The 21869-nt window shown below is 51.0% G+C and overlaps 1 protein-coding gene across 8 annotated transcripts in view; it reads right to left on the reverse strand.

The window, feature by feature from the left end:
• ANK1 (ankyrin 1) overlaps positions 1 to 21869 on the reverse strand; it is a 98774-nt gene that overhangs the window by 65721 nt on the left and 11184 nt on the right. For all 8 annotated transcript variants that reach the window (XR_014298394.1, XM_082680172.1, XM_082680171.1 and 5 more), the window contains exons 3-7: positions 7478 to 7576; positions 3469 to 3567; positions 2827 to 2925; positions 1627 to 1812; positions 477 to 575 (exon numbers count right to left, since the gene is read on the reverse strand). Coding sequence is in view for 7 of the 8 variants with exons in the window: in XM_082680172.1 (XP_082536298.1) it covers positions 477 to 575; positions 1627 to 1812; positions 2827 to 2925; positions 3469 to 3567; positions 7478 to 7576 (582 nt within the window). In the remaining variant the exon portion in view is untranslated. The remainder of the gene's footprint in view (positions 1 to 476; positions 576 to 1626; positions 1813 to 2826; positions 2926 to 3468; positions 3568 to 7477; positions 7577 to 21869) is intronic.

Below are 21869 nucleotides of genomic sequence, written 5' to 3' on the forward strand. Positions count from 1 at the left end.
CGTGTGTCCTTGTCTGCGAGGCAGCTGCCCTGCGCCCTGCTCCCCTGTGGCCCTGCCCCAGCCCAAGGCAAGCGGCCATCGGGGCCCACTGTCAGGACTCTTCTCGCCTAAGACAGATTTCAAAGCCTCTAAGGACACGCCAGCCTCTTGGTTCATCACAGCAAGCTGGCTGAGCCCAGGTCCCCCAGAATCAAAAACACAGGCTGCAGTTTCTTAGAAACCCACCCAGGGCTGCTTCACCCGCAGGCACGTCTGCAGTGCACAGGCTGCAATTTCTTAGAAACCCACCCAGGGCTGCTTCACCCGCAGGCACGTCTGCAGTGCACAGGCTGCAATTTCTTAGAAACCCACCCAGGGCTGCTTCACCCGCAGGCACGTCTGCAGTGCGGGGATGTCCTTGGTGCCGCAAGAGGCGGGCACTGGGTTCTAGACGCCCAGTCCCCGCATGCATGGGCGGCCTCACCAAAGGGCCTCACCTGGGGCGTGAAGTTGACACTGGCTCCCCGGTTGAGGAGCAGCTGGGCCACGTTGAGGTTCTCGTAATGAGCTGCAATGTGGAGGGGGGTGAATCCCGTCTGGCACACAACAGAGGGGGACAAGGCGTCACAAGCCACATACTGTCATCTCTACCTCAGAATCAGCCTGGGATTCTGAAAAGCCGGCAGGACCAGAGGACCTCACACAGCAGGCAGATTCAGAAGGAAGGGGTCAAGAGATGTCCCACGGCAATTACATCCAAAAGTGAGGTGCTACCTCTGGGGACACCCAGTCTCCGTGGTTCACATGGACAAACCATGGACCAGGGTCACCTCCCACCCTGCAGGCAGGGCCCGTTCCTCTGAACGGTTACTTCTGAAGAGATTTTAATGAATGAGTGAGAAGTGTTATGGGGTCCACGACCTTAATCCTCGGGACGGTTCCAGCCCCCATAGGGGTGCGGTGGCCCCTGGGTGGCCAGCTGGGTGGCCCTTTGACCCTCGGTGGGTCCCTTGTCATCCTTCTGTTCCTAACCCCCGACCACGCCTAACAATCCAGGCAGCAGCTTTCCTGGCGGAACCCCGTGACCATGGGGCAGGGGCCTGTGTGACTGACTCAGTGCAAGTGCATTCGCAGCGGGAGGGAGACATTAAGTTTAGACGTTAAGTCTAAACTTACAGGTAGTGAAAACATCAGACAGCGTGTGCAGATGGCGGGCTGTCCAGGCCCCTGGGAGGCCCCTCTCCGGTCCCATCTCCATGTGGGAACCCTTCCCTCCCTCCCTCCAACCGGGGGGAAGCTGGGAAAAGAGCTGGAATAAACTTCTAGAACACCACCTGGGTGGGGGGGATGGACTGCAAAGTCCTCCTCTGGCCAGAGGCCCCTCCTGCCCCGCCTGGACGCTGTTCTGGGTGACTTGGAGCCACAGCGAGCACACGTCCTTCAGCATTGCCCGGGGGTTTAAAGGGGGGCGTCCCCTGTGGCTCTCAGCTGGCTGGTGGAACGGCGGGCGCAGCGGGGCGGGTGCTTGGGGTGCACGCTGGAGCTTCTGTGGTCTGGCTGGTTCCAGGTAACTGCCGGAATCGGTGGAGACCCCGAGGGCCCCGGGTCCGGGCCCCGGCATGATCCCGGCCCCGCCGGCCGCCTCACCTTGGAAAGCACGTCGGGGTTGGGGTCGTTCTGCAGCAGCACCGCGGCCGTCCGCGTGTCATCGTTGCGGGCCGCGATGTGCAGGGCCGGCAGGCGCACCTTCCCCTTCGTCCCGTAGTTGATGAGGTGCGCCACCACGTTCTCGTGGCCCTGCTGCAGGGCCACGGCCAGAGGGGTGAAGCCGTCCTGACCGGGGAGGGGGAGAGGAGAGACCGTTGGCTCTGACCGTCCTGACCACTCGGTCCTCAGGGCAGGACACGCGCTTTCAAGCTCAGGGCTCTTGCCCTGTGCCCGAGAAGACCTCCCTCCTCCACAGCCTGCGAGCTCGGCTGAGATGCCACCTCCTCCCTGATGCCGCTCCTGGCCCTGCTTTCGTGCCTTGCCGTCTCACGGCACCTCCAGGAATTTCCCTTTGGCGCGTATTTAACTCTTCCTTTAGGACGTGCTCCTAGTCGGAGCGTTGTTGAGAGTTTTACTGCCCTGTCTCTTTGCCTCCCTCTCACCCCATCACCCGGTGTCAGGACAGTGCCGTGAACTGATGGCCGACCAACATTCCTTCATTCATCTCACAAGTATTATTGAACGCCTACCAAACGCTGGAAACCACACCAGGCACCGAGGTTTCAGTTGTGAGCTACTGTTATTAATCTCCTCGGTGTGTGCTAGGGGCACAGGGCCCCCTGAACTGGCAAAGTAGATGTCATCTGATGCTAAGAGTGAAGAGAAGCTTTGGTTCCATCTAGTCCGATTTCATCATTTCACCAGTGACAAAACTCAGGGTCGAGTGACTTGTCCAAGAGTGTACGTGGGTTCCCGGCAAGAGCCTTTCTCATTAAGGTCCTAGGCAGACCTGTCACCCACACGTGCGCGCGCATGCGCACACACACACACACACACACACACACACACACACACACACACACACGTGCGCGCACGCCTCCCACCCCAGCCCGGCCTCCAGTGTTTGTCACAGTGGGAATGACAGGCTCACCCCTGCTGTCACTTCTCTGGCACATGTCTGGGCATCCCTCAACGGCCATAACTTTGTCTCTTGCCCCCTTGCAGGGTCCAACAGCACCCAGGACATTGATCATGGCAGAGAATGCATCCCAAGCCATGTCCCAGGAACACACTCCCCTGGGACCGTGTCCTCCCCCCAAGAGACATTCAGCCGTGAGGCCGCGTCCCCAAGGTACTTACTTCTGTGGCTACATTCTGATTAGCTCCGTTTTCCAGCAAAAACTTAACCACCTCCAAGTGATTCTCTTGTGCTGCCATGTACAGGGGTGTAAAGCCTTTCTGTAGGCCAAGAGAAAAAGCCATTGGCATTCACCCACGTTAGTGACAGACGCTAAAACCAATGCAGGATCCTCCAGACTCGCAGACAGCTCTCCCTGCAACCTGTTTCCACCCAGCCCTTGTGGCAACATCCCCACCTGCGTCTCCAGCTATAAAAACACACGGACACTCTGCAGTGGCGGAGCGGGGTTACTTCAGAAGGCCACCAGGTGGGGGCGATCCTCTCCAGAAGTCTGCTCCTGCCCCTCCCAGAATGGTCAGCCTCTTCCGCACACCCACCCCCCGCTAATTTCACTCCTTTCCTCATCCCCCCTCACGTCCCCCCATGCACAGATGAGCCACAACTAAATACATCATTCAGCTAAAGGAACAGAGACGGGGTCCACGATGACCCACCCCATCGTGCTTAGAACGTCCACCGTGAAGCAGGAAAAAGCAAGAAGGTGCTTGCGGACATTTGAATACATTTGGACTCCGCCACACAGCGTGTCCACCCGGGTGAAGGGTACGGGCAGCCCCACCGCCCGGGGCCCTGAGCATCACCTGTGACTGGGCGTTGACGTTGGCGCCATAGTTGACGAGCTCCCGCACCACCTGGTCCTGACCCGCCAGGGCGGCGATGTGCAGCGCCGTGTTCCCCTTCTGAGACACGGGGAGGGAAGACAGGAGGTTCCCAGGGGCCCATCACAGGTACAGGGCTGTCACAGGTGTGGGATAAGGGTGTCGTCTGCGGGGAGGCAGCGGGCTTCCTTTATGGCCCCAAGGGGTGGACCCCACACACGTGTGTGCCTGACCCATCAGACATCATGAACAGCCCTGGAAACCCAGGGAGGGAAGTTCTTCCCGTTCTCCTGAAAAAAGAATGCCCCAGAACAAGAACACCAACTTCTCAGCACGGATCTGCTGCTCTTGGGCTCGGCGTCCCGACACCGGCCGACGGGCAGTCAGGATTCCCCGGGACACCTGCGGAAGAGCTGCCAGGCCAGCTGACTCCCTGGACGTCCGGCTCCTCCCGGGCTGTGGCCCTGCAGGACGGGGCGGAGGCCCCGAGCTCCAGGGAAAAGGAGGCCACAGATCCCGCGGGCCCAGCTCCCTCGCGCCATTACAGCAACACGCACCGGCCAAAGGCTGGACCAAAGGGGGCACGGGGTGAGGGGCAGTCAAGCATCATATAGAAGCGGGAAGGGCAGAAAGGTAAAGGAGTTGGGGGGAGGGTTAGTAAAAGGAACTGTATAATGTACGTAGAAGAAAAGAAAAATATAAAACCAAGTGCGGAAAAATAAACAGAATAGAACCTGGCAGAGGAAAACACAAGGAAGAATATGAATAAGTAAAATACAGTGAGTCAGGGTTCACCAAGTCGGAGAGGAGAGGAAGGCCGGAGAGAAGAAACATTAGAAGCGAATGAAATTCACAGCTGTTTTAAGGTAAACTTTTCAGAATCTGAGAACTGGTAACAGAGACTAAGACACCAGGCAGGCTCTGAAGGTGGTGGTAGTGGGGGGACGTGTGAGGTTTCTTGTTTGGATCCATCCTGGGCATTTAACAGCACTTCCTGGATGGGCGGGCTCAGGTCCGGCAGGTGGCTTCCGTTTCCAGGATGCGCCTCCCTGCCAGGCTCCTTCCTGCCTCCCTCCCAAGTCCCTCTCCCCGACGTGATCCCACGGGCATCCCTGCTCCGGGAGGGGCAGGCGGGGCAGGCCCACCTGACAACGTCCATCAAACAGGGACCACAGCTGGACCCATCTGTCCCTCTGCTACTTAAGGCGCACAGATCTCACACGACCTCACATTTTCTAATTCAGACGGCATATAGTTTTTAACTAAACTACATGAACACTTGCCAATCCAACTCAGGAAACCCACCAAACAGGGACTTCAAATCTAGTCTGTGCGCTGGGGCCACCGGCCACTGGGAGCCAAGCGCCTCCCCCAGGGGGTCTGAGCATCACAGGGCCACCCGGTGCCCCAGGGCTCATGTTTCTGTCTCTAAAGCGTGGCCTGTTTCAAGCAGGAGGGTCCTCTCGTTACCTCCCAAATGTGTCTTTCTGATTTCTCCTTAAGTCCCACTTGATAAGCAGAAGGGTTGTTCCTCAAATATCCATCAGAGAATAAGTGTCAGAAATGAGCATAAAGATGCTAAGTAATCTTTTCTCCTTCGAAGTCCGAAGAGCCTCCACTTAGACACCTTGGCACCTGGGTCCAACTCACTCGCTGTACCAAGTGGAGCAGGGCTGCTGGCACCAGAACCTTCTCTAGGAATCAGGACTCAGACCTCCACGCCTCCCCACCTAGAAGGAGGCATGCCGTGTCCATCCATCCACTCACCACACGCTGAGCACGTGTGTGTCAGGCACTGGGCCAGCTCGAGAAGGGAATTTCAAACATTTCCTTCCGTCTGCCCCTTCCTGCCTGAAATCCCACGACGACAGGACTCGCCCCATACAAACCCACGTGGAGGGAAGCTGGCCAGGGAGAGATGTGGAGGCCTGGCCGTGGGACTCAGCCCGTGACGTCTTCAGAACCTGGGCTGAGAGCAGCCCTGGTGAGGAATGTATGCCCCCCTCCACACACACATGCACGCGCCGCAAGGCTCAAGGAGACCCCCAGCCTCAGGTCCGGAGTCACAGGGAGATGGTTTTTTTCTGCTCCTCCCGCAGCATGAAGGAACGTGCCCTCAAAGAAGCAGGAAAAAGTACTTAGCTATATTTGGATCCACAAAGACCCAATTTCTCCATTTCCAGGGAGTCCCAGAGCTCACGGCAGGGAGGGTGGCTGCAGTGGGTGCTGAGTGAGTGCCCGGGCTGGGGAGGGGGGTGCAGGGGGAGGCAAAGAATGCATTTGTTTCACGCTTTTAAATTTTCTAAGCACAGTTTAGGAACCTATATTGGTTTTGGCTTTTTAGTCTTGTCTTTTTTAATCTCGCTCCTGCTTGCGAGACCCGTTACAATTCCCCAATCTGTTGTGGCTCTTGCTTTGCCCACGGTTTCAGCTTCACCCTTTTTTTCCTCCCTCTGTTGGGCCCTCAGAAACCACGTTGGCTTATACAATTTCTATAAATACAGAGACACACCAAGCGTTCGCTTGCAGAATACCGATCCAAGGGGGAAATTCGGAGAGAGTAAGCGTGCTGAAGCGTAGTGTTTCTGCAGCTCTTGTGGGGATGCCAGGGGGAGGACAGCCACTCTGGCCACCACAGCCCGTCAGATGGTACCATGCTTGCGGCCAGGCAGCTGACAGCATCGGATGAGAAATAACCACGTCCCTTTCATCCGCAGAAGAAGCCGGGTGGAAACAATTGGTATTTGTCACGGGGTTAGAAAAAAAATGCTCTGTACACGTTCAGAAAGAGCAAATCAGTCTATTTCATCCGTGAGATCTTTTCACCTTTGGGAAATGACATGAAAATTACAGAATTTTCCCTCGAGAGGTGAGTCTACCTTCATAATATTTTGGAAGTTCACTTCATAACCATAAATTATATCTGTTCTCTACCTGTTGTTCTTCTGGTTCTCTGCTCACGAGGTGGTAACTGCGTGGAACTGAAATCGGGGCTGTGCGTGAGACCACGCTGAATAAACAGCAAACAGAAAATAAGAGGCTGCAGGGACCAGCCCAGGAAGAAAACCATGGGATGTAACAAAGGAAGGGGGAGAAGAGGAAACAGTACTTGACACGTTAAACAGAGGTGATTCTTTTGGTTTCATTTTGTTTGTTTTTAAATGCTGGCTGCTTGTTGCTTAGTAAACAAATAAGATGCATAAGAAATGAAACTGATTTTGCAACATGTAGGTGCATCAATTTCATGACTGCAGTTTCTGGACTTAAGTCACTGGTGTTTATAATCTACTGCTTTGGGGAGAACCGTCCTGCTGTGAGAGGTGTGACATCACACAAATGCTTGGAGTAAACAGAACACTGTTCACTGTTCAAGGGACCCAGTAAGGAGAGGAAATGGGTTTGGGGCTGACCAAGGAAGACTCAGGGTTGGAGAAGGATGAATGAGAAGGGTGTGGGCTCTTCCACAGCCCTCATGAACGACATAGTCACCAATATTTATTGATTTCTTCCTATATAGGCATTATATATTCACTACCACATTTGATTTTCATACCAATCCTGCAACTACATATTATAATCTCCATTTTAAAGATGAGTAAACTGAGGCTTCTCACTGGCTGAGTGACTTGCTTCAGGTCACAGAGTATGAAACATCTCAGCGAGGATTTGGACCCAAGGCACCTGCCTGTGGACCTCTTAGCTTGGGAAAGCATGAAGCCATTGGGCAAAGGGTTTTATTTTTAGATTTACAGTCGAGTGATGAGGATAAAGGCCTCCTGAATCCTTGTGGAAATGGGGTCCTGGGTTTTTCAGGTGACTTCAGGGGCTCACAGGGCTAGGAAGTGACTGGAAGGATGAGAGGAGTTCAGAATCAGGCTTGGGTCTCTGTCATGAAGGGCTGGTTTCTGTGTCTTTAGGGTTTGGTACGATATGTGAATTTTGATGGAAACCTCCCGCCCCGCCCCCCACCCCCTGCCACCAAGAGACGTACCTTGGTTGTCGTTTCCAGGATGATCTCTTTGTGCAGAAGTTCGACCACCATCTTCACGTGGCCTTCTTTAGAGGCCAGATGCAAGCCGTTCAGCCCATTCTGTGAAGAGCAGAGAGGCAGGGACGGCGGGGTCAGAGGGTCCGTGCGTCCTGCTGGTCCAGGCGGTTGGACCGAGGTCCCTGACCGCGAGGGGCCGTGCAAAGGGCCCGAAGGGGAGACCCCGAGTGGTGTCGACATAGGCTCAGGGCAGAGCCAGCCTGTGACCAAAGCTTGTCTGACAGTTAAATTTTAGGGGAAAAAAACCAAGCAAACATTTTCCAGGGCCAACCATCAAGTCCACGAAAGCAGAACTCTCACTGGGTAGTTAAAGTTCCAGCCGCCCGGGCTCTAAAGAAAGCGGCCAGCGCAAGCTCACTGGTCCCCTCCTGCTTCAGACCCTTCTGACCCTTGCACTTAGATGTCTTGAAACTTTCTGGCAAAAGCCGCCTTCAAAGAGAGCTACTCAGAACACAAATAACTGACTACACGATGGAACTAGCTTTCAGTTCCAATGGAGAAGTAGATCTCGGCTCCGCACAGAGAATGATTTTCATCAGTCAGTGATCTCCACCCCCCTCCCTCTCCACCAGCAATCTCCCCTCTTCCCATCTCCTCCTTCCTGTCTCCTCTGCTGGTCAACTCTGTTCTCCCACGTCCCCTTTCGGGGGGAGCCCAGGGCCACCGTGGGCTCTGGCTGATAAGAAAGACCCTCATCACCAAGATGGAGGGGTTGGTTCCTGATGGTGTGAATGGAGGGGTCCCTGGCTCACCCAATATCTCTGCATCCCCACCATGGGGTCCTGAAACTCCCACTCTCCCTTTGTATCAGGGCATCATTTTCAGGAGATTCCAATTAAAACACAAATATTCTGCCTGCGAGTTCTAGTGCATTAACCCATTAACAGATTAGCCCTATTGCTTTGCTAAAACCTGCACTGGAAAGTACTGAGTGATTACTGCTGTAACGCTGTAACCTTTGCAGCTAGTCCCGCTAACCTGACAGCAGTGCCTCATGATGGGAGAATGGAACACGTATAAGACCCTCTTTACGTCAGGGGCCTTGGACGGGGCAAATATAACTGGTGCCTTGGGTGTCAGAGAACAGCCCAGAGTAGGCTTGAAGGGAACTTTACCTACTTCCTATTTAGATCGGACCCGCCCTGCGCCCCAAACCCACAGAGTACAGCTGGCCAAATCTTCGCCCGTCAGCACAGCCAGCCTTGCCAGGGTGGGTGTATGTGGAGGGGATGGGAGAGCCCGCTGCAATATTTCCTCTCGCCAATGCCTGAAAATCTCCGTTAGATTTCTTCCTCTTGCAGACTTTGGACACCGTGAAAATGTAGGGTCCAAAGCGGTGTGAGTAATCCACACCCCAGTGTGAATGAGTTTATCAGATAAAGGCGAGGTCAGAGCCTGTTCTGATAACAGAAAGGGAGAAAGTGGTTGAAGGCAAGACAGCAGGTCTGTGACTGCAGGAATCTGAGGGAGGGGAGGAGCTCGGGGCTGAAGCCAGTTCCCCTCAAATCATTCTGCAAAATACAAACTTGCAGAAAAGCCTTTGTCAGGCGACCCGCTCGGGGGGCCTGGAGCCACTCTCTCCAGCTTTGCGTCCTGACTGTACCCCGGGGAAGGGTCTGCACCGGAGGGAGCCCCTCCTTCCCCAGCGCTGCCATCTGCAATCCCCTCTTCACACTCAGCAGCGCCTTGTCTGGAAGGTTCTGGGCGCTGAGCGCAGGCACCCTGTGGTCATGTGGGAATCCGGGGTGGGCATACCACTGTGGGCGTCACAGTCTGCTCACTGCAGGGGACTCGGCTGGGGCTTCGAGCGTGCGTGTGCTGACCGCGGGGCTTTCAGCGCTCCCAGGGGGGTGCAGTCACTTTCCAGGAGCAGTCGTTGGTCCTGAATGCCTCAAAGCTGGGGAAGTGGCCAGTCTACAAGGAAAACACTAATGTTTGCTGCTAACACCCCAGGGGTGGCTGTCCCTGCTCTTTGGAGCCAGAGTCAGGATCTCAATCCACAGGGATTCTAGACACACAGTCTGCCCAGAGGATGCTGGCGTCCAAAGGGTTATTGGAGATCCCTGAATGCTGAGGAAACCAAGGCCCAGAGAAGTCAAATGATTGGTTCAGGTCACACAGCCTTTCTAGGTCACAGTCACATATAGAACCAACCTGGATGCCCCAGGAAGAAAGAGTTTGGGGCTTTTTTTAACCCGAGGAAATGGTATGTTTCTTTTCATCAGCTGATGAAAGCACAGGTTCCCTTTGTGATTACCAGGCAGCTTAGAGGGACTGCTCCGTCACCATAACCATCCGTGTGGGACTGGTCACGACCGCTGTAGGTGGTCCCCAGGATTTTACTCGCTGCCCTGGTCCCTAGGAAGCCCCTCTGCTTCCCTCCCTGGGTCACATACCCCCTCCCAAAGCTGAACTCTGGCAGAAGGCAAGGGACCGTCTAAATATCCATAGATCTGTGTCTCTAATAGTTTTACTCAGCCTCCACCTCGGATCCTGGTTCAAAGATCTCTTTCTTCTTTATGACTTTATTTTTCTTACTTTATCTTTGATTTGTGTCCAACATAGTCACACTAAGTTACTTCCAAGTCCATTACTGTGATGATCTGAATCCAACTCCCTCACCAGGGCCACAGAAGAAGCCCATGTGGCGCAGCTATGACGGGTGGGCAAGAAGACCCAGGAATCTAGTGCAGAACAAAATCACACAGGGGCACGGCTATGACAAACTCTTGTCCCAACTACGGTTACCTCACGCCGAGCAGGCACTAAATCCGCTTCAGCAAACGTTTACTGAGAAGCTGTTCTGTGCCTGGCCCTACGCTAGGGATGCCTGAAGCACAAACCCTGACCCTCAAAGAACTCAGTTTAAGACAGAAAGGAGATGCATATAATAAATGCAAAATCACGTGAAAAACGCCCAAAATGCAGGTAGAAGACTGATAGTAGCACAGAGGAGAAAGGAGCTGCTTGCTTAAGGGGTCAGGAAAGCTTCGCAGAGGGCTTTTCGGGGCAGTCTGCACACAGCCAGGGGTGCAAGTCCGTGAACAATGGCAACGTGAGTTTAAACATGTCTGAGTTTAAATTCGAAACCCATGAGCTCAGGTTTTAGAAACTATGCTCCCGGCCCTTCTCATCAAGGGCCCTCCTCTTTCTTCCATGAAGCATCTGGATTCCAGGACCGTACAAACATCCAGAACCACTGCAGCGAGTTTTCTCCAGCAACTGGCCTCAGCAGATGGATGGATGGCCACATCCAGCAGCTGAAGTCACTGAAAGCCTGAAAGCAAGTTTAGGGCATATGTACCCAAAGGAGCTTGTACAACTGTCTTATTAGAGGCATAACTAGTCTAGGCAGGAGACCACTTCCAGTATTTCAAAAGAGCGTTTCATGGATAAATACTACATTTCATACTTTCTTTTTCTTTAAGCAGACTTGTTATTGCTCAGATCTGAAGGGGGGAGGGGTGCAAATTCTGGGAGCTACTCGTTCTCAACTAAAACTATGGACAGAGACGAACTGCAATCTACCACCTCTTTAAAATCAGGATCCGTGTGGTGTGTTTGAGTCAAATCAAGTTTAAGTTATGGCTAAGAGTAAAAGGCAGGCCGCTGAATCTTCCTGGCACCTTTGCAGCTAGTCCTGCTAACCTGACAGCCACTCCACTCCACGCTGAAGGGCAGACAGAATACTGAGGGGGATTATGGGGAGAGATCACATATTTCCTCCCCCAAATAACTGGGTGTAGAAGATAAACAAGAAGGAGGTGGAGGGATATTAGAGGAACTTCTTCAGCTAAATTAGAAGCTAGGGAGCAAAGCAGCAGCTGCTTGTGGGCATTTTTTTTTAACCACACGCTTTTCTCAGGAAAATGCCAGCTTCCCAAATTCTTCTTCCCGAAGACACCTGCTTCTGCGTCTCCAGTTACGCGCATGGTAGACTAACTGATTTTGTTCCACAGCCCTTGACTGCTCTTTTCTGTTTTTCTTTCATCACGCTTTTTCTATTTTTTGTTTCAATTTTGATCATTTCTACCGACATGTCTTCAAGTTCTTTGATTCTTTCCTCAGCTGTGTCCAGTCTACTCTGGAGCCTGTTGAAGAAATTCCTCATTGCCATGAAAGTTTTTAAAAATTTCTAGCATTTCATTGGGCTCTTTCTTACAGTTGCCATCTCTCTGCTGAAATCCCCTATCTGTCCATGAACAGTGTCCACTTTTCCTACTAGATCCTTTAACATATTAAGCATAGTTATTTCAAAGTCCATCTGATAGTTCCAAAATCCAGGTCATCTCTACGTCTGGTTCTGTTGATTGCTTTGTCTATTGACAATTCTTTGTTGTTGTTTTTTTCTTACTGTGTGTATTGTAATTTTTAATTGAATGCCAGACACTATATATAGAAGAGCAGTAGAGGCTGAAATAATTTGTGCCTGGAAATGGACATGCCTCTGCTTCTGTGAAGCTGTTAGCACAGGGCTGGGGATGGGGGCTGAGTCAATCTAGTCAGGAGCTGACCTGCGCCTGGGTTTTGCTGTTACCACGGGTGCACACAGCCTTCAGATTATTCCAGAGGTAGGCTGCTGTCACCCGGAGCTCAGAGTAGGAGCTAAGGTGCCAGAGGGTTGTTCTGTGATCCTGATTGCCGCTCAGCTTCCAGCCATCCTTATGTTGCCTGTGCCTCAGCTGGGGTCTTTCTCCACGCTCTTGCCCCCTGCCAGCAGTCCTGTGCTCTTCCTTGTTTCAAGGTAGGAGCAGAGCTTCTCTTTTGTCCTGCTCCAGCTTCAGTCCTAGGCAGGCTTTGCTCCTGGGCCTCAAAGGTGGGATTTTTTTCTTCATCATTTTCCCCTCTTCTCTGCAGTAGCAAAACCTGCCTTGTCTGTATACTTGGTGCTGAGTGAGATTCCCTTGCTCCTCCCCCAGTGGCAGCAGACCTCTGCTTTTTATTGGTATAAGGCAGTTAGTTATTTGTCCCAAATGGCTTCCTGCCCTCCCTGGGAGTACAGGGGGTGTGCCTCCCCCTTTCCTGAAGCAGCACTGTGTCTCTGCCTGTCCTGGGGCTGGAAGGTTTCCTACCCTCCCCAGGGGCAGAGGGAGTTTGCCACTACTCCCCCTCTGGAGAAGGGATTTTGCCTGAGGTCTGAAGGGGAGAGGGTCTGTTTTGGCCTCACACAAGGGAAGAGTCTGGGGCCACGCCCCAACCCCACAGCCACAGGCACCACCTGCTCTCCTGTGCTGCCCATGGGTGTCCTCTGGCCTCCTGATTTACCCCACTATTTCTCAGGAGCACCTGGTGGAGGCCTGGGGCTCCAGACACACTCAAGCCACACCGGCCTGCGGGAGTCTGTGACGACTTCACTTGCATGGTAACTGCTTTTCTCTCCTGCTTCTGCCAAAGCTGAAATGGTGGCCCTCTCCCCGGAGGGCTCAGCGCTTTCTGGAATTCAGCTAAACGTCCATTGCCTTGTGGCCTCAGCCCTCTGATGGGCTCAGGGAAAGCTGTCATTCTGTAGATTATCCAAGCTTTTCTCTCTCTGTTAGGGTGGGAGCAATGCTCTTCGAAGCTTTTTACATCCTAGAAACTCCCTATCCTGAGCCCCTGAGGCCACCTGGTCCCATATGATCTCGTCCCACATGGTCTTAACACGGCAGACAACCATTTTAGGATCTTTTGGGCAAAAATGTTCATGCCAAACATGCACACCTGGAGTTTCTTCTGCCTTTGCTCTGTTTTTTTCAGGTAAAATGTCAGTCTAGAGGATCCTTCTGAGGAGCAATCTGTCTGATGGGAGGGGAGGAGAGCTCAGCCAGGCCGTGTTTCTTTTAACATTTTTAAGAAGAAGAAGAAGAAAACTAAAGTCTCATTCAGCCTGAATGATTTAATTTGGAGTATTTTCTTGTACCAACTGTGAGAAATTCCACTGGTAAAATAGACAATTCCAGACATTTGTTCTCAGTAAATGATCCCTCTGTTTCACGTCTCCGATTGCCCCAATTACACTAATTGATTTCTCAATGCACAAATCCAGTAGACGTGTCACAGGAGATTAAACTCTCATCCTGTCCAGAGCAGAGGACGATTTCAAACCGAGAGGCCTTGGTGTCCGGAGATCCTCTGCCTCTTTGAAAACTCCAAGAACACCTCCGAGGCTGCTGCTGGCGTTCTCGTGTGGACACGCCCCGTTCCACTCCTTTTCTCACACCCGGTGATTTCACGCACACACACACAGGTGGCCCTGGAGCAGCCTCAGGCTGTGTCCGGAGGACCCTCCTGCCCACCTGCCCCTGCCACCCCACAGCCCCTGAACCTCATGATTCCAGCCCCTACACCCTTTCTTTGAGCTAAGCAGTGTGTGCTCCTGTAGCAGCTGGGAAGCATGGCCTTTTTATTCATAAGCACCTACTACCCTGTTATTGGCTCCGCTTAGCAGATTAATTGGCTGCCCTATTATCAGAGGCTATGGAGCCTTGGGCAGGGGAGGCTTCGATGGGGAAGGAAAGGAGTGGAGTCCTGGAAGAATAAGCCAGAGCAGCAGCGGCAGAGAAGGCCAAGAAGCTGAGGGCCCTAGAGGGGAACAAGACGCAGTGGGGGAGGAGTTTCTAGGTAACTTGCCTTCAGGCCACACCCACTTTACCCAGGCAGTCAGCCAGGAGTGAAGGTCTCGCCCATAAAGGACAAGGATGTATACACAGAGGATCACGCACCTAGTTCTTATATTTTATACGCTACTTTCCCATCCAGTCCGGATCCTCTAGTAGCTTGTTATATCTGTCCAGGGAAGATGAGTATTATACTCTACGTTACAGAAGCTTAATTCCCCGAGTAACAACCCGCCTGTACATTCGTGACCTCTAGCTTTGCTCTATTATTGGTTCCTATCTGTGGGGCACGATCACTGACATTACATATTTCCAGGTCTGCAGCCCTGAAACAGAGTAGGAAATAAAAATCTAAACAGGGCTATGGAGAGAGAAAAGGACTGAAATGGTTGCCATCCCGACTCCAAATCCTGAAATTGATGAGAAAGAGAGAAAGAGGGAGGGAAGAAGGAAAGGCAGAGACCATGGAAACCAAAGACAGAGGGAAAGACGAGCAACAAAGGTGACGGGAAAGGAAAGACGGAGCGACTGTCACTCTGGGCTCAATGACATGAGGGCATGAATGAAGCTGCTGGCAAAGAAACTGCTACAACAATATAAATCTTGGGTCCTCTCCTCAAATTGCCTGCATTAAATTTTCAGCCCAAACAGAAATGAAATCAAAAGGGAACAGGGGTTTTCCCATCTTCCCTTCTCTTCTTGTTCCCGTCCCTCACCTCCCAGCTGGAAGATGCTGGCATCTGAGGAAGCAGGACAGTGAACTGGAGGGGTGCCCTGCAGAGGCATCTGAGAGGGAGGGGAGGGCCGCTCTGGAGTGCTTGGGAGGTTGGCACATCGAGTGAATAAACAAACATGTTAAGGATGATGCGAATCCGTGGAAGTCAGATTTCTCACTGTCTGAAGGGATTTAAAACCTGGAAAGAGGAAAGGCTGGGAAGAACCCTGAGGTCTTGGACCAGGATTACAAGTACTGGCTTGATCCCATGGGTTTTTAAAAATACACATACACAGATAGATGTAGAAATAGGTACAGATGTGTGTACACACATGACTAGCAGTAGCAGTGGGCACACCGAGTGATCAGATTTTGGTGTCTACGTACCAGCCTCCACTGAAAGGAAACAGGGGGCCTTGGAAAAGTGGCTGATCCAGGGCTGGGGCAGGGCAAGTACAAAATGCCACTGGGATAACTTATGCCAGAAAGTAAGGAAATCAAGAATGATGCAAACACGTCACATCACACAGAAGCCCGCTTATTGAAAGGGCTCCCAGTGGCCTGGTTTAGATCTGAACATCAAAATAAGGCATGAGAGTATCAGATTACAACGCATCAAATAAAACAGGAACCCATGAGTCTGAAGAGACTCATTATAAGTAAATAATGAATAAAAAACAAATCAATGAGGGAGAAGGGAAAGCTTGTCCTTCAGTGGAATGCCAGCTAATAAACGTAGAAGAAATGATGGAGATGGAGAATCACTCCTTGGAAACACCATAGTGGTAGTGATGCAGGCAGAGGTCATCCGTGTATGTGCCAGGAATGGTGGCTGGGAGTTTGATGAGGGACAGGATATTGGCATTATATTGGAATATTCCTCCCCAAGAAAATACTGATCAACTACAGAGGGAAAAATGGATGATTTCACAGTAGAAAAACTTGGCAGACACCAACTTCAGCAGGTGATCAAGGCTAACATCCTTGGAGTGGAAAGGGAGCATGATTTCTATGGGATCCTGCTAGGAATGCCCTGCCTCTGCCTGGTCACCAGGAAACGTCAGCAGACGCAGCTCAGGTGCAAACTACAGAACGGAAGACGGTCAAAAAGAGTAGAAACAGGCCAAGGCTGAGGAAGCATTCCAGGTGGAAGGAGGCCGATAAGACATGACAAGTGATCCCAGAGGGGCTTCTTGGAGAGACTCTGTGTCCTGACTACTGGGTGGTACGCACCGGCTGTTTAGGGGTGATGGGGAACTCCATCATCTGTAGTACATATTACAGATCAATAGAGAGGAAAGGTCGCAGAGAATCTGGGTGAGGGAGATGTGGGGATTCTTTGTACAGTTCTTGCAAATTTTCTATAGGTTTGAAATGTTACAATTTTAAAAAAGAAAGTGGGGGGTAGGAAGGAGCCGAGTGGGAGGGGTAGAAGAGGTTGTCAGAGAAGCGGACGCAGAGCTCTGCGTTACTCTGGGCTCTGGCTCTGGTGGGAGAGGATGGGCAGCCCGTTGCGGTTCCCGCGCGTGTAAGGATCAAAGCCAGAGTGAGAGGCTGAGCATGCACATCCCTCCTATTTTACAGGCCCCGCGAGGGGCGACCTTTACCGGAGTTGAGAAGCCCGTTCTAGGCTGGAAACCCCGGAGAGCAGCCGAAGCCCCGCATGGGAACCAGCGGACAGGAGGGCAGGGCAGGGCCCCCACACACCTCACCGCAGCCTCCTTCTGACCCGGCTATCACGTGGCTCCCTGGAGACCGCTTGGTGGGAAAGGTCTGCTAAAAATATATGACCCTGGGTCTAACACATCGGAAGCCAGAAAGAGCTGAAGCGATTGCTGTCACCCTGGCGGGAAATCAGCCCTCGTCTCCTTTGCCATCCTGTCTCCGGTCCAGGGCCGGGGAAGGTAGAAGCAGCTCAGAAACGGAGAGGAAGGCGTACAGTCAGAGGGGAAGGCACAGGACCAGCTCTGCACGTGCCCCTGCTCTGCCCTATTACAATCGAAGTTTACCTCCTTACCCAGGCAGCGCTTATGATTTAGAGGTTACTGGATATTCACAAGGAGAAAAACACTTGAGTGCTTTCATTATCTTAAGAAAAAAAGAAAAGAAAGAAAAAGCCAGAAACCCACACCTCTTTGGGAGCTCCGGGAGGAGATGCCTCGACCTGGTCCCCTTCCCTCTCCTCTCCATACACACCTGGGCAGCTTCCTTGTACTCAGCAGCTCAGCGGCCGCAGGGGCTGGAGGCCCTTGGGGACACAGAGGAAAGTGTGAGCTCAGGTTAATGAGACAACGGGACTAACGGGACTCTAAAATTCAGCTCAGCAGCTAAGAATATCTCCTGTGGACTAGAAAGAGAACCCACGTCCGAGATCTCAGCATTCCTTTAACAGGATAAAAAGAACCAGCTCTTCAGAAGCAGGGCAGTGGGGTTTACAGGCAAGAACGTCGGACACGGGACGAGGGCCTCTAAACTGTCCTCCTGATGTCTAGACATGTCACTTCACCTGCCAGGCCTCAGCCTGTGAATCTTCAAAATGACAGGCCTGCTTCTCTTAATTCCATAATTCCAGAATTGTGTACGCACTCTCAGAAGACAACTAAAATAGGGGAGGGTGGGACGAATTGGGAGATGAGGTTTGACATAAATACACTACCATATGTAAAACAGATAGCTAGTCGGAACCTGCTGTATAGCGCAGGGAGCTCAGCTCGGTGCTCTGTGATGACCTAGATGGGTGGGATGGGGGATGGGAGAGAGGTCCAAGAGGGAGGGGATATAGGTATACATATAGCTGAGTCGCTTCACTGTACAGCAGAAACTAACAACATTGTAAAGCAATTTTACTGCAATAAATAAAAAACATATGTGTTTTTGCACATAGAGATGCAGAAACACATACGACAAGACTCCTGCCAAACTGTTCACAGTAATTTGGGGGGGTTGGGAGCAGAAGGGGAGACTAACAGAAGACTGACTTTCTGTATTTCTGTAAAGTGTGAATTTTTCAACAACTACCCTGCATTCGTTTTGCTGTTAAATGAAAAATCTCAAAACACACTCAGGGACATGGTTGTCACAAATGACAAAAACGGGCCTGGCACACACCGTGTGTTCCCTAAGGGTTGACGGAACTGAATTCACACACATGCAACCTGACACACACACAGAGCTATCTTTCTTCTTAGTCTCTCGAGACTAAGAATGCCACATCTAGTCTTCACGTTGTAAATTCACAGCAATCAAACCATAAAGTGGACTTTGGAGGGTGTGCTTTCCTTGTAATATGTTCCAGATCCTTCCTGACGATGCTATCACCCTTTCTAGTCCCTCGGATCCCAGCGATGTCCCCAAGTGGACATTTTTATACACCTGAAGCAGTCAGTTAACTCTCCCTTCACCAAGAGGGAAGGGAAATGAAAACAAAACCAGTCAGCCTGTCCGCGGGGTTCGGTGCACAGAGGCCAGGCTAGGGGTTGGGAGGCCCCGGCTCCAGCTCAGGAAGACTCTTTGCCTCTTCACCGACCTCACTTATCAAGCACCTGCTCTATCCACTCCACAGGGGTGATGTGAGCCTTCCAAGCAGCCATGCCTGGAAGGGCTTGGGAAAGCAGAGACACCAGAGAACTGAAATCTGTGATTCTTAAAACACCGTGGGTCACTCTGATTCATGTCAGGCAATCAACTTCCTTTCCAACTATAAATTAGCCACTGTAACTAGCAAGAGGAACACCAAGTAGCTCATTTCTGCCACGATGCAGAAGGCATCTACCTATTTAAAATAATTCAGGGGAAGGAGGTTTTCAGGTTCTGTCTTTTTCACTAGTACCTTTTCTAGCAGGAACCGGAGCTCCAGAAGAGTCCCTGGAACCAGGCTCTGGGGCGTCTAGTGTTCCCCTTGTACACCTGCACACCCCAGACCACCACTCTCCCACATGGGGGGGCTGCAATCACACACCCTTCCCCTTGCTTCTTCACTATTCCAGAGCTGCGACAAACAGCACATTTCCAGAAGCCTTAACGTTACCATGTGATCGTATGGTATACCACGTATCGAGAGGCTTTCTGTGTGAGTTGGGGGGTGCAGGTAGAATTAGGGAACAGTGTAGTTGAACATGATCTCTACACCTGTCAGCAGTTCCTAAGCAAAAGATGATGCCAGCGGGGACTTCCCTGGTGGTCCAGTGGTTAAGACTCCACACTTCCACTGCAGGGGGGCCTGGGTTCGATCCCTGGTCGGGGAACGAAGATCCCGCGTGCTGAGCAGTGTGGCCGAAAAAAAAAAAAAAAGATGATGCCAGAGAAGACTAACAGCCTCCATACTGGCCCTGATCCAGATGCACCCTCCTTAGCCTGGTCACCCCATCCTCCCCTCTTACATTTCATGTACCCCAAGCTCACCAACATCCCCACTGCCTGTGCCCTTGGCCACCCCTGCCTCTGCACAGTCTGCTCCTTCCCGCTGCAGTTTCCCGTTCCCAATTTCCCTGGCAAACTCCCACTCTTCCTTCCAGGGCTTTCTCTGACTCACCGCAGCCACCACCCCCAGACTAGAAGTGATAGCGGAGCACTCACTGTGAGTGGCTCGCACGTGGCTTAGTAGAGCAGCTCAAGAAATGTGTTGAGTGATGAATAAGTGAACGAGGACAGCCTCATTCTGGATGGCGCTGGATCTGTAACCCTCTGTTTACAAGCTGGACTTCTTCACTGGCCTCCAAGTTCTTTGAGAGCAGGGCATGGTTGAATTTAGTGTTTCCCAAGGTCCTGGGGGTGTTCTAAGTGCTCAATACATGTTTATAGAACTATGGTATAGAGAACAGGTAAGCAACAAGGTCCTGCTGTGTAGCACAGGGAACTCTATTCAATATCCTGTGATGAACCAGAATGGAAACGAATCTGAAAAAGAATATATATATGTGTATAACTGAGTCACTTGGCTGGACGGCAGAAATTAACAGAACATTGTAAACCAACTCTGCTTCAAGAAAATAAAATGCATTTTGAAAAAGGAAAAAAATGAATTAAAAGAAAAATGTAAACATACATGTTTGTTGAGTACCTGAACGAGCAGAGAAACTTCAGGGGGTCTTTGCCAGCCCATCTCTCCAAATCCAAAGTTATAAAGCTCAGAAGATATTCAGAAGTAACCTCTAGACCTCAGCTCTCTGAGCTATAAAGTGACACAGAGTTGAATGCCAAGATCTCCTCTAAGTTCTAAGACTATAATTTGGAAAGGTAGCAATTATCACAAATCCTGATCAAAAGACTTGGCATTTGGCTGCTGTAGAAGAGATTATTCTGTAGCTCTTGTTCAGGTGCACCATTTATTTGAAATGCTGAAAACCCTTCACCTTCAAGATAAACAAGTACCCAGCAATGCTGGGTGCATGTGGAAGGCACATGTGGAAATTTAGGGAACATCAATGGAACTAGCATGGTTTCACATGCTCTCGTGGGCTGTGTCGGAAATTGTTTATGTTTTTGTGATTGCTCAGATGGTCGAGCTTCTGGATACGGCAGCAAACACTGCCATGTATTTGATGAGTGTGGCTGGTGCCAGAAGCACCATCATGCAGGAGAGTCATTATCCTAAGAGGGACTATTTCACGCTGCTCTTAGAAGTGGCACTGCTTACGACGACGTGGATGGACCTAGAGATTCTCATACTAAGTGAAGTAAGCCAGACAGAGAAAGACAAATACCATATGATATCACTTATATGTGGAATCTAAAAAAAAAAAAAGATACAAATGAACTCACTTACAAAATAGAAATAGGCTCACAGATATAGAAGACAAACTTATGGTTACCAAAGTAGAAGGGAGGGAGGGATAAATTAGGAGTTTGGGATTAAAATATACACACTACTGTATACAAAAGAGCTAACCACCAAGGACCTACTGTATAGCACAGGGAACTATACTCAATATCTTATAATAAACTATCATGGGAGAGAGTGTAAAAAAAGAATATATATATGTATAACTAAATCACTTTGCTGTACACCTGAAACAAACACAACATTGTAAATCAACTATATTTCAATAAAAACTTATAAATAAATTTTTAAAACTCAAAAAGAAAAAGTGGCAGTGCTTAGATGGAGTTCCTACATGGGCTAAGCGTCAAATAAATAAGGCTTCATCATTAGTGGTTACAGCAGACTGGAGAGCTACTGACTGATTTTATGAGCACCTACTACGTGCAAGGCAGAATCCTGACAAGGAGTGCTGAATAAAGCAAAGTCCTCTCCCTTCGAGGTGCCTCCACTGTAGCAGGGAAGACAGACAGTAAGACACAGACGCATAGCAAGTCAGGCAACAGTAAGTACCATGGAGAAGAATAAGACAGGCTAAGGGGATGGAGGCTGCCTGGGATGCTCCAGAAAACCCTTCTTCTAACTCTTTGCCTTATGCCAGCACTGCAGACAAGGCTTCTCCTGTAGGAGTGAAATTTCCTTTATTCCTATCAGGAAGGCCAATGAGCCAGGGTTTGTGAGCGTCATAAGAACAGCAGAAACCTAAAGTAGTGAGGCTTTTCGCCCCTGGAGTTAGAGCTGGCCGTTCCCAGTGGAGCCCCATGTAGATCGGGCAATTCTAGGAATTCGGGAGAACAGAGGCTCTTGACTTGCGGGCCCCTCGTTCTCTTTTTATTGGGCTAACTGCTAAGCACGTAAGGTCGATGAGTGCATCCCAGAAAGTATGTTTTTTTCTTGCTATGGCCGCCATAATAAAATATTTTAATTTGATGTAAGTAATCTAGCAATAATTCTGGAAATTGGACACACGAGGCTGCTGTTAGTGTGTGTCTAATTACGGAGCCATTTATTCAAGCCAGTATCGACCATATGACACGTCGTGTGCTGGGTGTTGAGGGGCAGAGGCAGCCATGGGCTTCGCCACAGGTCGCTTAGCATCTACTACGACAGATAAGACGACTCTGCTATGCTCTACGGTCGGACACGGCTGAGCTGTGAGGGGATCGGGGTGACGACAGCGGACATTGCTTCAGGCCCTGGGGACAA

The sequence above is a fragment of the Grampus griseus genome (genome assembly GCF_964374135.1).
Source record: "Grampus griseus genome assembly, chromosome: 21".
Taxonomy (NCBI): Eukaryota; Metazoa; Chordata; class Mammalia; order Artiodactyla; family Delphinidae; genus Grampus; species Grampus griseus.